The sequence below is a fragment of the Scomber scombrus genome, chromosome 12 (genome assembly GCF_963691925.1).
Source record: "Scomber scombrus chromosome 12, fScoSco1.1, whole genome shotgun sequence".
In the NCBI taxonomy this organism is placed as follows: Eukaryota; Metazoa; Chordata; class Actinopteri; order Scombriformes; family Scombridae; genus Scomber; species Scomber scombrus.
Genome location: NC_084981.1, coordinates 23,557,301 through 23,572,907, shown reverse-complemented (window position 1 = coordinate 23,572,907; position 15,607 = coordinate 23,557,301). Strand labels below are relative to the sequence as shown.

The following is a 15,607-nucleotide window of genomic DNA, read 5'->3' as shown; positions in this document are numbered from 1 at the left end:
TGTGTGTGTGTGTCTGTGCGAGACATGAAAAATGTGTATGTGTGTGTGTGTGTGTGTGTGTGTGTGTGCTGCACAAGAAAAAAAATGTGTGTGTGTGTGTGTGTGTGTTTATGCATGTGAGGAGTCTTTCCGACATCTGCATTCCTCTGTGGAGTGGGCTGGGACAGAGTTGTATGTCTTCTATGCTGAAGATGCAGGGTGGGGAGGAGGGTTTTTCCTACAGCTGAGTATGTGGACTTCAGTCAAAACGAATCTCGGGGGGGAGAGAAAGCCAAGGTGTTTAAGATGAGTATCAGTGTTGCTTGTCACCAACATTCATCTCATCTTGTAATATAAGAAGCAATGTGGTTCATCTCTCCTCTTCTTAAAAGAAAAAAAAAGAAGCTCTTACACTGAATCACCACCTGAAAAACCAATTTTGATACCTTTGATGTCTTCTCTTTCCTTTTTATTACATATCTCATAGATTTAAGAATAGATTTTTATTATTCATCATAACTATGTTAGGTGATTTGAGTGCTCGATGGTCTAAACCAGACAAAAAAGTTGCTTTCCTTTTCTGCTGCATTTTGTCAAATCTTCGAGTGAATCACTCATAGTCTAAGCTTGTTAGAAGATATTTGCGAGCTAACTGACCATTAGAAATGCTTCTAAATCCTACATATATCCCCCCTAAGGACACCTTTACCACAGCAATAGCTCTTGCTCTCTTTGTCACTGTTGTTTCCATTGTTCTTGAGTTATGATTATCTATTGTGCTATCATTGGAACGTCATGTAAATAAAATAACAATATAATGTTGCTCAGAGTGTGTTTCTGTTGAAGGTAATTTAGACTTAACGGTTTGTATTCTGGTGCCTCTGGAGAAAAAAAGTGTGTATCTAAATAACTGATGTCTATACGCTGTTGTTTCGGGTGTGTGGATCTGACAAGTAGATTAAAGGGACACAAATGACATTATGGCTGGGAGGCGGTGGCATGGTGTGACTTTTTCCAATAGTTGGGTCTACAGCTCTTGGTATCTCTGTGTTTTTTAGCCATGAGTATGTTCAGTATAATTTAGCAGAGAGTCAGCTGCTGGAGGCTAGCAGCTAGGCTAGCAGTTTCTACAAGTTTTTTTTTTTTTTAGTATGTTTTGGTGTCCACATAGCAGCTGCTTTCACTTTACAATTATCACCACAGTACCACAACGATCCATGTACGCTTGGCCTGCCTTCAGGAGAGTAAATGTTATCTAATAAGGAAGCAGCAATTGGGCGGAAAATAGCCCAATCTGGCTACATTTCATAGGCATAAAATATTCCACCCCAGATCCAGATCGGACGTGCAGTATCAACCAATCAGGGGCCACCAGGAAAAGCCAAATATGTTACACACACATACCGTCGTCGGGTGGGGGAAAAGTACACCCTTTGGCAAGCAGACAAAGATTGGAGGCTGCGTTTTCATTAGTCATCATACATTTCAGTAATTATGTATAATTTATATGAGAGTATCAACTGAAATGTATGCACACACACACACACATACGCATGCACGCACGCACACACACAACTATGATAAAAACGATTTTTCAATAAAATCTGTATTTCACAATTGGAATTGCAGGACGGGCGGTGACCCAGCGACACACACCCCTGCTTGGAGGTACAGTTTGTACTGAAATTCAGCAACAGAGTCTTCAATACGTGCACCATAAGAACCAAAACCAGAAAATCCATGTGTGTAAGGTCAAATTTTAAAATCAGGTAAAACAGGTCTACATGTGCAGTCCATGTGGTTCCAAACTAGCCTTAAAATACTGCAAGTGTATTGACAGGACTGAGGTAGAACAGCCAAAAACTATGAGAAACACATCCAATCATTATCAGCTATGACTCATAGATCCAAAAATGACCAGTACTGTTAATCATGGCAGGTGCACACAGTTCATGTACACAACATACTGCAGCTAAGAAGACCTCATCTCCCAGAGGTATCACCAAATTTAATGTCAAAGTCTCAAAGTTGTTTTCCACAAATCCACAAAATACTTTTCTTTTCCAAAAGTGGACAAACATGAAACATAAAAGTCGACACAACTGGAAAAACTATGATTTCAGCTGCCAGTGACAAAATGTAATATGGCATAAAATAATCCGCTACGTTCACAGATTTTAATGGCATGGTCAGGTGACATATGGCTAAAACTGTAAGATTTTAATTAGGGTTTAATAGTGTTGATTTGTGCATCTTGATAACACTATCAGAGCATTATTTCATCACAGAATAATTTATTTAGACCATCATTTTAGTGTTGATTGGATCATTCTGGTGTGTGTTCGGTATGTAATGACGAGGGTCTGTATGTTGTTGCTTACCCCAGCACAATGAGCTCTCCATACTTCACTGGCACTTTGGTGGAGGCGGTGGTGGAGATGTTTTCCTGCTCCGGGGAGTACATTGGGCACGGCTGATTGAGGTTTGGAGGAAGAGGAGGAGGAAGAGGAGGGGAGGCAAGATGGGTGAGATCCACCAGGGTGAGGGAGACAGGAAGGGGAAAAGAGGGTAAGGGAGGGGGGGAGGTGCTAATCGAATGGCGCACGGGGGGGAAAGGAGGAGGAGGAAAGGGGAAGGGTCAGCTGAGCCTCAGCTCCACCCTCTCATGCTTCATGTGTCCGTCTCTCGCGGCGCCGATTGTCCTGCCCTGCGGAGCGACAAAGAAAGGATTAACACAAAGATTAGTTTGTTTTTAATCAAGATGGCTGAAGTGGAAGTGACAGGTTTTAAATGCAATTAGCAGCTAAAAATGTAAATTGTACATTCAAGATTTTAACTTCTAAAGATTTCAGTTAGAAAAAGTTTTAGTCCAAGTATTACATATATTATCATGGAGGTCAAGAAACGCTGACTTAGCGGACTCAACAATGCCACAACAACAGGATATCATCTGGCAAAACACTCGGCTGGCCGACCAAATACTTGCAAGAGTATATTCCTAGAATTGTAAATGACTTCATAACCTAACAGTGTATTGATACCATTAACTTTGTAATCGTCAGGGCACTGGGAACTTTACAGACTCATAGCGTAATTTTTATTTATCATGTTTCACCATCTGACAAACCTTCAGACGCTTTGAACTATAGGTGCATTCACACAAACAATCGAGGATCTGTTTGTCAAACTTCCTGGATCGCTTTTCATCATAGTCATCTCAGCAGTGCCTTAAAGAACACGCCTCCGTCAATACAGCCAAAAGCACTGTTTCAAACTGATGTGTGCGAAGGATCAAACTTGTTAACTTAATGGTTAAAAATGCAGGTGGCATGCTTCTTTAAGGGTGGGATGACAGTGAGGGATCAAATCTTTTTTTTGTTTCTGTTACAGTATTAGCAGCTCATAGACTCCTACACCTTTCAAATGAAGCGTCTCACTGACAGATTAAAAAAGCAGGTGGCCCCTTGCTCTATTCCCTCAACAGGGTCAGCAGAGGAGTTTGCAACGACATGCATGACGGTACGAAAGGAAAAAGACATTTCAAAGCGTGAGAATAAAAAATAGAGAGAAACAAAACTACCCCTTTAAGCCCGCTGTAGCCTGATTCCCACTAAGATATTTCAAGCCACTGTAAATGGCTGAAATTGCCTGGGAGGTAAAAAAAAAAAAAAAAAAGCAAAAATACTCCCCCACACACTCCAATCTCCTGAGATTCGATTGCAAAGATTCACGTAAAAAAAGCATTCCTCGGAGCATCGAGGACATGACTAAGGTCGGCCGTACATGTGACTTATTGTGCTAGCAGAGCCAGGTGGGTGTCTGTAAACGCTGACTTCAGAGGATGACTCAAAAAACACAAACACAGCTCTTTGAATACACAGGAAATCACAGCGAGAGGAAGAGAAAGTGAGGCTGTGCGAGAAAAGACGGTGCTTCCTGTTGTAGATCTTGTATGCTCAACATCACAGGTTCAACAGGTTCACATCATGAGGTCCTGTATGTTCCCCACTCTCTCCCATTATCTCAGCAATAAAAGCTAATTATATGAACATAATAAGATATCTTAGAGTAATAGAAACAATAACATAACACTTCACATCCAGATCCATATATATATATATCACATCCATATATGAAGCAGAATATTTCCTCCTTCAATTCCCAGAGTGCCTTTCTGCTAAGAGTATGCAGAGACACACATGAATAAAGCATAGGAAGCAAAGTGTTTTGATGATGAGTGGGGATGGAAGCTTTGTGTTCCTCGCTATTCTCTCACTCTCTCTGAGAAATGAAAAGCAGGAAAGCAGATACAGTCCCATCAGACTGCGTGGGAGAAGTTCATACGGAGGCCTTCGAAATAAATATTTCAGACACATCAGAGATGTCAAACAGAAGCAATATTATTATTCAGTACGGGCCAAATGAATTGTTTGTATGAGCATTTGTGATGCACTGAAAATTGAAGATATTTCATGTATTTGAATGAGACGTACAGTACGGGATGAGGGATTATATTAATTGACAGAGTGCAGAGTGTGAATTTAACTAAATCTTCATTCATGAGTTCAGCGGGCATTTCAAAACACAACATTGAACAACTGCAGCTAAATGAAATAACATTATATATATATATATATATATATATATATATATATATATATATATATATGGCAAAAATATGATGTGTGTTGATAGAAAGAAATTGGAGATAAACTCCTACATGAAGCATGATGTCACTTTAACATCCTATTAAATGAATTGCAGCAATGACTATTTTTAAGCGATTTACTGTATTGCGTCATGTTTTCAAATTCTTTGACTCCTTCTCACATGTGAATATTTTCTGGTTTATTTACTTCTTTATGACAGTAAACTGAATATTGTTGTGTTGTGGACTAAACGAGACATTTGAGGACGTCACATGGGGCTTTGCTTACAGTGCTCCATGTCTTTCTCCATTTTCTGACATTTTATGGACCAAATGTCTAATCACTTAGTTGCAGCCCTAAACTTGTTGCACCCTCTTCTTCTGCAATGGTTTAACGATCCCAGAGTGGAAAATTTGTGCAACCGGTTGTTTTTCTCAATGACCCAACTCCACATTAAAATTCACATCACAGCAGCGGATTGAAACACGCATTAAATCAAGTCTCTTTGGCCAGTTTTCAACAAACATAGTTACATTTGGATGGAAACCTGTGGGAGCGAAAAGCGTCAAGTGTTACTTACTGTAGATGATTTTCTGTGATCTGACTTGCATGGTACGATATGCACAATGCAAAGCTCAGCAGAATCAAACACAATAAGGTCAAATGCAAATATAACGTATTACTTCCACTCATATAACGCGTGGCTCACTGTTCAGACGAGCCCTCTGAAGACGGGCACCGCTTTGAAGTATAGGTGCATTCATACAAACACTTCCCACTCAACAAGACATAGAGGTGTTATAAGGTGTTTGCACCACTACAAAATTAGACTGATGGGTTGACCAGTATTATACCGTTTCCATAAACGGTGGGTGACTGTGGAGTTTCCGACGTTGGTCTTGAGAACCAACAAAGTCTTCACTTGCAAATTACGTGATGACACAAGATCTTATCAGAAGCATAATGCAAACTGTCCCAAAGTGTTAACATTGTGTTAATAATAGATCTTTATATAGAGTTTCACACCACAACATCAGTATAGTTGTGAACCTATAAACAGCTTCATTAAACACAGTCAGAGGGAGAAAAGAGGGAGGAGGTGAAAGAATGCTGGAAATGCTTAGTAAAAAATACACCACAGTTCAATACATGTGAGGTTAAAAAAAAGAGAAAAAAAAGGTTTAGATCATCCACCAACCTTGTTTGACATTTTTGAAGGGAGTTCAGCAGGTTGTGTGAAAGTTCATGAGGATGAAGGATGTTTTTAAAATTGGCTACAAGCTTCTCTCAGTACTGATTTTACGTGTGCAAAACTCAACACACAGTCAGGACTAAACTATGGATAACTTTTCATTTTGCTTTGACACAAAATGCATTAAATGACCACAACTGTCAAGTTTCATTAACTGTTTTCCACCACCAAAACTTTACTAATTTGCACGTTTACAAGAGTTGAAATCCTAACACAACAGTAAATGACTATAAATTTGATTGCTATTTTTTACAATCTTCTACATCTTAAAAAGAACAATTTCTTTTTTATGGAAAATCATAAAAGTTTATAACCTCTGTCCTCATGATCAGATTTCTCTCCTGGATGCAACAAATGCTGGATGCCTGAATATATCTGCAGAAGATTTGCAGGGATGGATCAGGCATGCAAAACGATTCTCCCTAAGGTGTATTAAAAGAGAGGAAATGAGGTGATATATGGATGAGAAGCACAGAAAACAGGGTTGACTACACATATACTGTATATATATATATAGAGAGAGAGAGCGTATTGCTTTACTGGAATTTATTCATTCAGTTTTACAAAAAGAAAGCCACCGCATCCTTTTTGACTCATTTTTGTACTGTAAGGTAGCACAATCCACGCACAAAGTAGGCGCTGACTGTTTGTGTTTTTTTAGGTCACTATGTTATGAGGTCAACGTTATGCTACATGAATTGAGAGTCGAGATATACGTTTCGGTTGAATTAGTGCATTTTGGATGTGCTGAGCTACATGTTGGTAAAGAGAACTGTGTGATAAGTTTTAAAAAGGTGAAATCTAAATTATATATAAATATATATATATAAATATATATATATATATATATATACAAATCTGTATTCTGGATGGTGGAAATAAAAACAAGATGGAGGACGTGGAAAAGTGTGCAGGAAGAAGAGGGGGCGGGGGTGGGGTGTTCAAACTGCAAAACTGCATGTAAGCCTTAGCCCCACCTGCTCCCCTGATAGAAGGGGTTAATCTCACATTCACACACATACACACACATGCAGCATTGTCAGTGCATATTAAAACACTTTGCTCTGAACTGTGTGTGCACGTGAAATCCTCTTTGCACACACACACTCACGTGCGCGCGCAGGCAACAGTGTCAGGGGAGCTCTTGGCTAACATGCCAGGAATTGATTTTTTACCTATGGATCCAGACACTGAAGACTAAAAGACATGTTAGCCTGAGTGCAGTGGGTCCTGTTATTAAACATGAGTGCAAAGGGATGAATTATCTCTCTATATAAAATCAACTATGAAGAACTCAACAAAAACATCAGCTGCCTCTACACACACTCATTCTTCCACCACTAACAGTTTTTCTCCTTGCTTTCCAATGTGTAGCTCAAGGACATCAACTCACCCACAGAATAATTCATTCATTCATTCTGTTCTAGTTCATAATGGATCATTTAGTGGCACATGAGATTAAGATTCCCCTCAAAAACTAACCTTTATGAAACATTTAAAGCTCCACTTAAATAACGACGACAACAAGTGGAGCAGGAGCAATTTTGAGCAGCGTAGTTTAGTTTTATTTAACAACTATTTTAATAAGTGAATCATCATTTTAGTAATTTTTTAAGCAGAAAGTTTGTTGGTTGTGGTGTCTCAAATTTGACGATTTGTTGCTTTTATGTTTAACACATGACTGGATATCTGTTGATGGGACAAAACATTTGAAGATGTCACCATAATGGGCATGTTTCATCATTTTCAACCATTTTATATGAATTAATTGATGAATCAATTAATCGAGAAAGTAATGTGCAGATTAATTGATATAGAAAGTAATTGTAGGTTGCAGCCCCTAATTTTAACACTCTATTCAGTGGGTAATGCTGTAAAATATCTCTTGTCAGTTGCTCAAAACAAAAATATGCATGTTGTATTTTAGATTACAGGTTATGTACATGATTGAAGCATAATTGAAGAAATTGCTTTAAACTGGCATCCCTGGTACACATGTGTTAAGGATATGGGTGTGTGTGTTTAGAATTTTTGGTGTGTGTGCCTTTGTGTTCCTGACTAAGCTCTCGGTCTCTGCAACTCTGCAAGAAACAGAGCTCGGTGTGGCTGCGTGCCAACTGCTGCTTAGCTACCGAGACACACAGTCCTACAACAATAGATCCAGAGCTCAGCGAGCCTGACTTCGCTGGCCGAGGTCACGGATTGTAACAGCGTGCTGCTGACAGCAGGAACAGCAACCTCACACTTCTAAAAGCTCTCATAAAACTTTACTGCGAGGAGGCACGGACAACACCTGCCATTTCTACTGGCTGCCAACAGAGCACGACACATGACAAACAAATACACATGCAAACAGGCGGAGGTGAACGTACACTCACATGTGTTCATGTTAACACGGAAGCAGAGTAACAGCTGCACTTCTCCTTTTGAACACGCTGCCAGCTGATCTGCAGAGAAACCTGTCAAACGGTACTATTTAGCATACGCCAAAAAGAAGCAGAGCCTGCATCAATCCACCGTTGTGCTTCCCAGATGTCACCGAGTTCTCAGCAGGGTTCGAGTTCATACAACCTGCTGCACAATGCTTTCATTTTGAGTTAAAAGGTGTGTAATGCTCGAAAAGGTCAGTGCTGTGGCAAGTCAAAAGGGTGACACACTTTCAGAATCACAAGGCACGGCTCTGTGGAAACAAACAACTTCACCAGAGGCAGTGTTTCTCGGCTGGTAGATCAGGAACCTAAAATGGGTCAGGAGATACTATAACAGCCCCGTGGACAAAGAGGAACTGCTAATTAATCAGTTAAGTCTACGGAGGTAAAATGTAGGTCCTGATACATAACCAGTCGAGAACCATTGGCTCGATTCAAATCCTTAAAGCTTAAGCAGTCAGCTCATGTAACAACACTTCTAAATCCTGACATCGATATAACAAGACAGCTAACACTAGCCCAGTTGTTTTTGCAATAGGCCTACTTAAGCGGGTATTTGTACCTGCGGGGCTTTCAAGTAAGTCGTCACACTTCAATTAAAATCCTCAATTTCCAGCAGAGAAATGGGAAGATGCTTCAATGATAAATTTGTGACATAAGAAAAAAGATATCAAAGATTGTTTTTACTACCAACTAATGATGATTGACTCGATTAATCAATCATAAATGCCCGTTAAGGTTACTCAGAAAGTAGGTGGTGCCTGTTTTTTCCTAACCAAAGGTCACATAGAACACAGAGAAGCAGTAAATCTCACATCTGAGAAGCTGAAACCAGAAAACATGTGTCATTTTTGCTTTAACAATAAAACTGGACATCACTAACAAAAACAAAACATAATTAAATCAACTTATTAGCAGTAAATGTTTGACATAAACTGACAAATAGGAACAAAAAACAACAATAGCAGATCACAAATGTGACTAAAAAAGCAAAAAAAGGCCCACATTAGACAGCAGATCAGGGCAGGACAGCAAAGTTTGATTACATTAAAAAAATAATCCTGGACCGATATGATGTAACATCTTCATTACTGGAAAGCGGCAATAATTTCTTCCTGGTAAGCAGGTCATCAGATCAATAAATAATAACCGATGCCTGGAATAGACTCAGAGGGGGATGACATGTTTTTGGCTTTCAGGAAATGTGGGGCTAAACAATATGAAGCACACCTGCCTCTATGTTTGTAGGGTGTGTGCGTAGACATTATCATTAATGATGTTAAAAAGTTTGTGTTCTCATATTTACTTTCCTGTTTGAAAGAAATGGTTTAATGTGTCAGCAAATTGACCAGCTGTTTGCAGAATGTGTTCAGAAACCTGTGAGTTATCCATTTACTTTGACTGTGTTTTGTTATGACGACAGAGCTGCTGATACTCCGCCCAATAGTCTGAAAACTACAGTACGATAAAAGCCGACAGTGTGTTTCTGTGTTAGTGCGGGTATCACTACCTGAAATCTGAGAGGGACAAAAAAAAAAAAAAGCTCATCTTATTACTTGTGGCTGCTGTGATCTTTGTTGAAGCCCTTCATCAAGAAGGTCATCAGATAGCTAATCATCGCTGTATTGCTGGCTCTCACCACATCCTCAAAACACTCTAAGGCTTTTAGACGTTTCACACCTTTCATGTTTCCTATAAGCAGCTTGCGAGCGAGATGCTTTTTGAGCTCCCCAGCTGTTGCACACTCAGCAGCAAGAATCACACAAGTTCTTCAAAAGCTTACAGCAACAATTTTCCAAAAACAGAAAGTCTCTCTCCGCCCTTCCTTTCCCTCCTCTTCAGTCGTTTCATCTTTGCATCCCTTGCGACAAACTTGCTTGTTCCCTTTACCGCAAATAGATGGTTGAACTTCTTGGTGTTATGTGCGCACATACTAATACATTTATATTGCACCGCTGTAATGTGTGTGTGTGTGTGTGTGTGTGTGTGTGTGTGAATATCATTTTTCCACAGCTCATTTTACACTGTGATGCTCACTTCTAGGCAACTGTCCGAATTAGATTAAGTTACAAGAAACGCCAAAGCAACCAAAGAGACACAACATTTACAAAGAACACTGCTATCTAACAAATAACGGACAGAGCAGGACTTTAAATGGATTAATGACGCTCAGCAAAGTGCCACTCTGTGAGATAATGTAGAAATTTGAAAAAGCAAGGACCAAGCATGTAAACAGCAGTACGGTGCAGTAGGGAGCGATGAGGAGAGACATTATTCACATGGAAAACAGAGGTTCACGACCCTTTAAAAGCAAACATCTGCTTATGTCTACGTCCGGCTATTTCTGTAACTTTCCAAAACTGACGATCCCACATTCACACCCGCTTCTTTTCTTTTTTTCCCCCCTTCTTCTTCCTTCTTCTTCCTTTTCTGGCTCTCTTTTTTCATTCTTGACACAACTATTTTTGTCACTTTTTCATGTGAGCAGCTGAGTGCAAAATCTATGAATGCCGACCAGGAGAGATTGTCTGAAAACGACACCGTTATCACGTATTTAAACAATATCACGTCACCCCTTCCCTCTATGATGGCTGGCATTGTTTTCTGTCTTTCAGCATGGCTTATCAACTATTTTCTGACACTTCCTATAAGCTAATTCTGCTTAACCCAACTCTTCATAATATTATCTACTGACACAAATTCGACACAAATTCAACAACTCCGGTACACTGTTTTTTTCTTTAAATTGTGTATATTGTATTATGTGAAGCACCTTGTAACCTCGGTTTGGTTTTATTACTAATTTAGTGTCATTTATTGAGTAAAATGCTTTAAATTTAGCAAATTAGCTGATTCCAGCTTCTCAAACATGACATTTTGATGCTATTCTCTGTTGTATATCAGTGTAAGTTCATTTAGATTTTGCAGACTTGTCAGACACAAAGTGCAATTTGAAGATATTACTTTAGGCTCTGGGAAAAATGAATTGTCCTCCCATATTCTGACATTTTATACAGTAATCAAGACAAGTAGTGACCTCGGAGTAAGTATGGGTGTTTTACTTTGATAAAGGTAGTGGTTTATAGTAAAGTCAGTGGCACCCGCCCACCTTTAACTTCTCGTGAGAGTTCAGGTTTCCATTTGAGGCACTAACCTCAGTTTGATTAAATCAAGAATGGTTAGATTACCGCACAGAGAAGAATCCAACCCCAGGGATTTCCATGTAGGTAAAATAATGTCACAGCAAAAAATCTCACATGAAAAGACTAAACACATGTCACTGTTTGTGTAGTCAGTAATTATGCTGTTACATGGATACAATCACTATTAGTATTTAAGGGAAAACATGATATTTGCTGCAGCTCTGTCATCAGTCTACAAGATCTTAATCATTACCACAATAATCAATCAGTCATTTGTATCTCCCTTGTCCTTTTATTTGACATTACTGCTTCTGCTTTTGGGCTATTTTGGGGATTTTGTTGCTACTACAGAGATGTTTTATCTTTTCTTGTTTGCAGATGTGTATCATCGTCTTGAATTTGTTTTCATTTAGCCTAAACCTCTCAACCTCCTCCACAGCATTAAATCAGGGAGCATGAAGCTTTTTAAAAACCACATGCTGCTAAAAGTAAACTAACAATAATGAGAACATTTTAGACGTATCACATGTAAATTAATACAGATTTTTTTTTAAAACAGATCCTGCTGCATCCTCACTGACTCTGCCAACTTAAGAAAAAGAAGCAGCTGTTTATTAAGGAGCCGGTAAACAAGAGGTGGGAAGGGGCGAGCATCAGCTGATCCACCTCATGCTGCTAAGAATCTAGCTGACCTCACCTCTTCTAACAAAAGCTTTCTTTGTCAAGTTCCCACTCCGAGAGGAACTCTTCACCACTTAGGCCGTGTCCTGTTTGGAAAGTATTTCTGTTCATTGGAAGAGAAAAGTCATAACCAACAAGCCTTTAAGGAAGAGAGGTGAAGTAGAGTCAAATCTCAACGTGACAGCGAGTGAAAAGATCTCTCGGGAGGCTTAAAGTGAAGTTTTTGGCTATCTAAAGTGCAGCTTTGTACTAACTGTATGACAATATTAATTTCGCTGAAGTGCAAATGTTTATATTGAATTTTAACCACAGTGACAATATGCATAAGTCATCATATGACGCAATGTAATGCACCTCCGGCCAAGTCCCTAAAGAACTGTTCACTACTTGTGTTGATAATAAATCTTATTAACATTTGGAAAGAGGACAAAAACATCCACATGTCCCACACACACGTCATTTTTTGTATTGCTGGGATTACATTTTTTCTTATCGAAACTTGAACATTTCTAACTACACGCCAACTTATTAACAGGAGAAAAGTCCTAATAATGTGAAACTGTCTCAACAAAAAGACTAAGGAGAGAATTACAGTGTATAATTTCCTTTTTTTGTCAGAATTTCACAAGCATAAACTCCACCTTAAAAGACCTTTAATCAGTCGGGGATGAGGGTGTAACCTACTTTGAGCTTCAAGCTATTTTGACATCATTAAAAAAGGGGCTCCTGTCTCCAGTAGCTATTTGAACTACTGTGAAACATTATTAGAGGCTGCACCATTAATTTAAAGGGTGTTTAAAGAGTTTAAAATCTACAATTAGACTTATAAAACGTACACATTATCGTAAACTACATCTTCACCTCCGAGGAGAGCTGACATGATGTTTATTTTAGTGAGAGCCCTAAAAAAAACTCCTTGGATAAACAGTTACATATAAATTTTCAACCTTTTTAGATTCACAGACTGAACAATGCTGAACAAGGTGCTGAGGCGTTACTGTTAACCTATCTGGTCTCAAGTTTTATCTGCAGTATCGCGTTAAAGGGTCATTAAACAGGACACTGAATCCCACAACAGATAAAGTGATTAAAACAAAATGTAAGCCTGAGGCCCTTCTGTGTTGAAGCTAGTTTTCCGATGGCAGGATAAAAAAAAAAAAAAGAGAAGAAAAATCCCAGAAAAAACAGCCTTATGGGTCTGGACATAAGTCATCTGTTTATGGGCTCATCTCGAGCGGAGAGCTTGAGATGAAAGGCTTCCTACAGTTTCTTGGAATGTCTTTCATTGTTTTTCCAAATGGTGACTAAAGTGGAGCATTATGCCGCACATAATGCCGGAGGTTTTACGGTTGTAGGAAAAGGGATGACTGATGCGTCCGACCATAAACCTCATCCTTGTAAGTGGTGTTTGTCTAGAAAACAGTTTAATCTTAACAGCATTTAATAACAAGTCATAGTATACTTTAACCCTACGAATTACGGCTAAGTAATTCAGAGACTTTTGATTTGAGTGTGTGTGTGTGTGTGTGTGTGTGTGTGTGTGTGTCTTAACGTTCTGCGTTTTAAAGTAAGTGAAATGCATTTGTGTGGGCGCCAGCTCGTTTTCAGACACCCTGGGACTGCTCTCCAGTGTGTAGAGTTGCATGGACGGGTCAGTGGAGAGGGATTGGTTTGCACACAGTGAAGATTAGACGCCCGATGATTCAGAAACTGATCTGTGGGGTGTAGGAAGGGAGGGAGGAGGGAGGAGAGGAGGGGGGCTTGCAAACCTGACGCCAGATTCTCTTTTCTCTCTTTGTATGCTATTCTGTCTCCTCCTTGGTCGAACTTGGCCCCGATCGATGAACACAAAACAGATGGCATCGGCATAGCAGGACATGTAAAGAAATAGGGGAGGAAGGGAAGGGAGGAACTCTACCCCTGTCATCTGGGACATGAGAGGAAAATGAAATTGACTGAAGTGGGTAAGCAACACATACTGTCTTGATAAATAAAGGCATGATAAAAGACTTCTACATCAGTACTTTGATGCTTAAAACCTAACCAGGCCCCCCTCCAACCTCACAAAACCCCTCCACCATCTCACTCATGTTCATCTGATGCCGACCTCCTGTCCCCACAATCTAGGACCAAGTACTGGACCTGGGCTTCTCCACAGCCGAACCCTCCTTTCTGGTCTGTTCTACCTAAACTCACCTTTTTAGAAGCGCCAATTCATTTTCTGTCAGTCTAATTGATTAATTGAGTAATCGTTGCAGCTTTCGTTTGAGTTCTGTAAAATGTTTTATTTGACTTGTCATGTAAAGTCTTTAAAAAGCACTCTATACATACAATTTTTTATTATGATTACTATTTTTAACATCATACTGTCACATACATCAAACTTTTATACTCGGTATCCGCCAACATCTGAGTCTAATGTAAATATTTTCCCAACCTAAAGTGGTGCTGCATTAAAACTTAGCAGAGCAATCCAATTTAAATAAAGATACGTTTCACATCTGCTCTGCATCAAGTAAGTATAGTTCAGTACGGCAGCACTTTAAACGCACGGTGCACCTGCAAAATGTTGCTGAAATATAGAGTTTTATAGGAGAAGTGCCCTCCGTTCACATCACTGGCTGACCCAGGATGTTACTGCGGATGTCATTAATTATAACTAAAGCCAATCCACAGTTCTCATGCTTGCAACACTGTGCTTTAGAAACAGGCTCCAGTGAGTCCACTAAGTTCATGGTTTGTTTCTGACATCCAGAGTACCCAGAGAGTGCAATGGGTTGCAATAAACAAAAGCTTGGAAGTTGACCAAGTTTTATTTAGCTGATGACATTAAATAGAAAAATGTAATTTCGTTGCGGTTTTCACTGACCGAAAAGTACAGCAAGAAACCGCACGATTCATAACGGGGTGATAAATGACTGTCGTGTTTCCTTCTCTCAAGATGATTAGGAACTACTTTTTTCATTCATCACGACAGTCGCCAACAGATTTACAGAACAGAGACCTTCCAGAGGACTTTTGATTACCTGCCAAACTGAGTGGATGACAGCACACACTGCCAGTTTTTGGCAAATGACTAGTGTTAATTTTCCAGCCTGCTCACTTTCTTTTAATGGTGTGTATCAGAATCAGGGCTTCACAACACCTTTTTCCATTTTTGAAAGTCCAAATCCCTTTTTTCTCAAATTTAAACTAAACCATAAAGATTTTAGCGTGTTTGATTTAATATGTGCTGAGATGTAACTGCAATTAACTCATAACCTCTTGTTTCTTTTTGCTGACTCCAACGGGAAATGTCAAACTTTTCAATGTGGAAATGATCAGAGTCATTTCCATTCACGCACCAGATCACCCAGAAACTCCAGTCTTCTGTCTCAGACTAAAACCCGCAGTGTGTACTGGCACACGAACCATTTCCATCCAGAGGAACTAAAAAAGCCAACAGAGGACCTTACGACAGGGAAAAAAATCACT

General features: G+C 39.5%; 1 protein-coding gene across 1 annotated transcript in view; it reads right to left on the bottom strand.

Moving 5' to 3' along the window:
• peli1b (pellino E3 ubiquitin protein ligase 1b) overlaps window positions 1–15,607 on the bottom strand; it is a 42,310-nt gene that overhangs the window by 13,455 nt on the left and 13,248 nt on the right. The window contains exon 2 of the mRNA XM_062430385.1: window positions 2,361–2,686. Within this exon, the coding sequence (XP_062286369.1) occupies window positions 2,361–2,443 (83 nt within the window). The 5' untranslated portion in view covers window positions 2,444–2,686. The remainder of the gene's footprint in view (window positions 1–2,360; window positions 2,687–15,607) is intronic.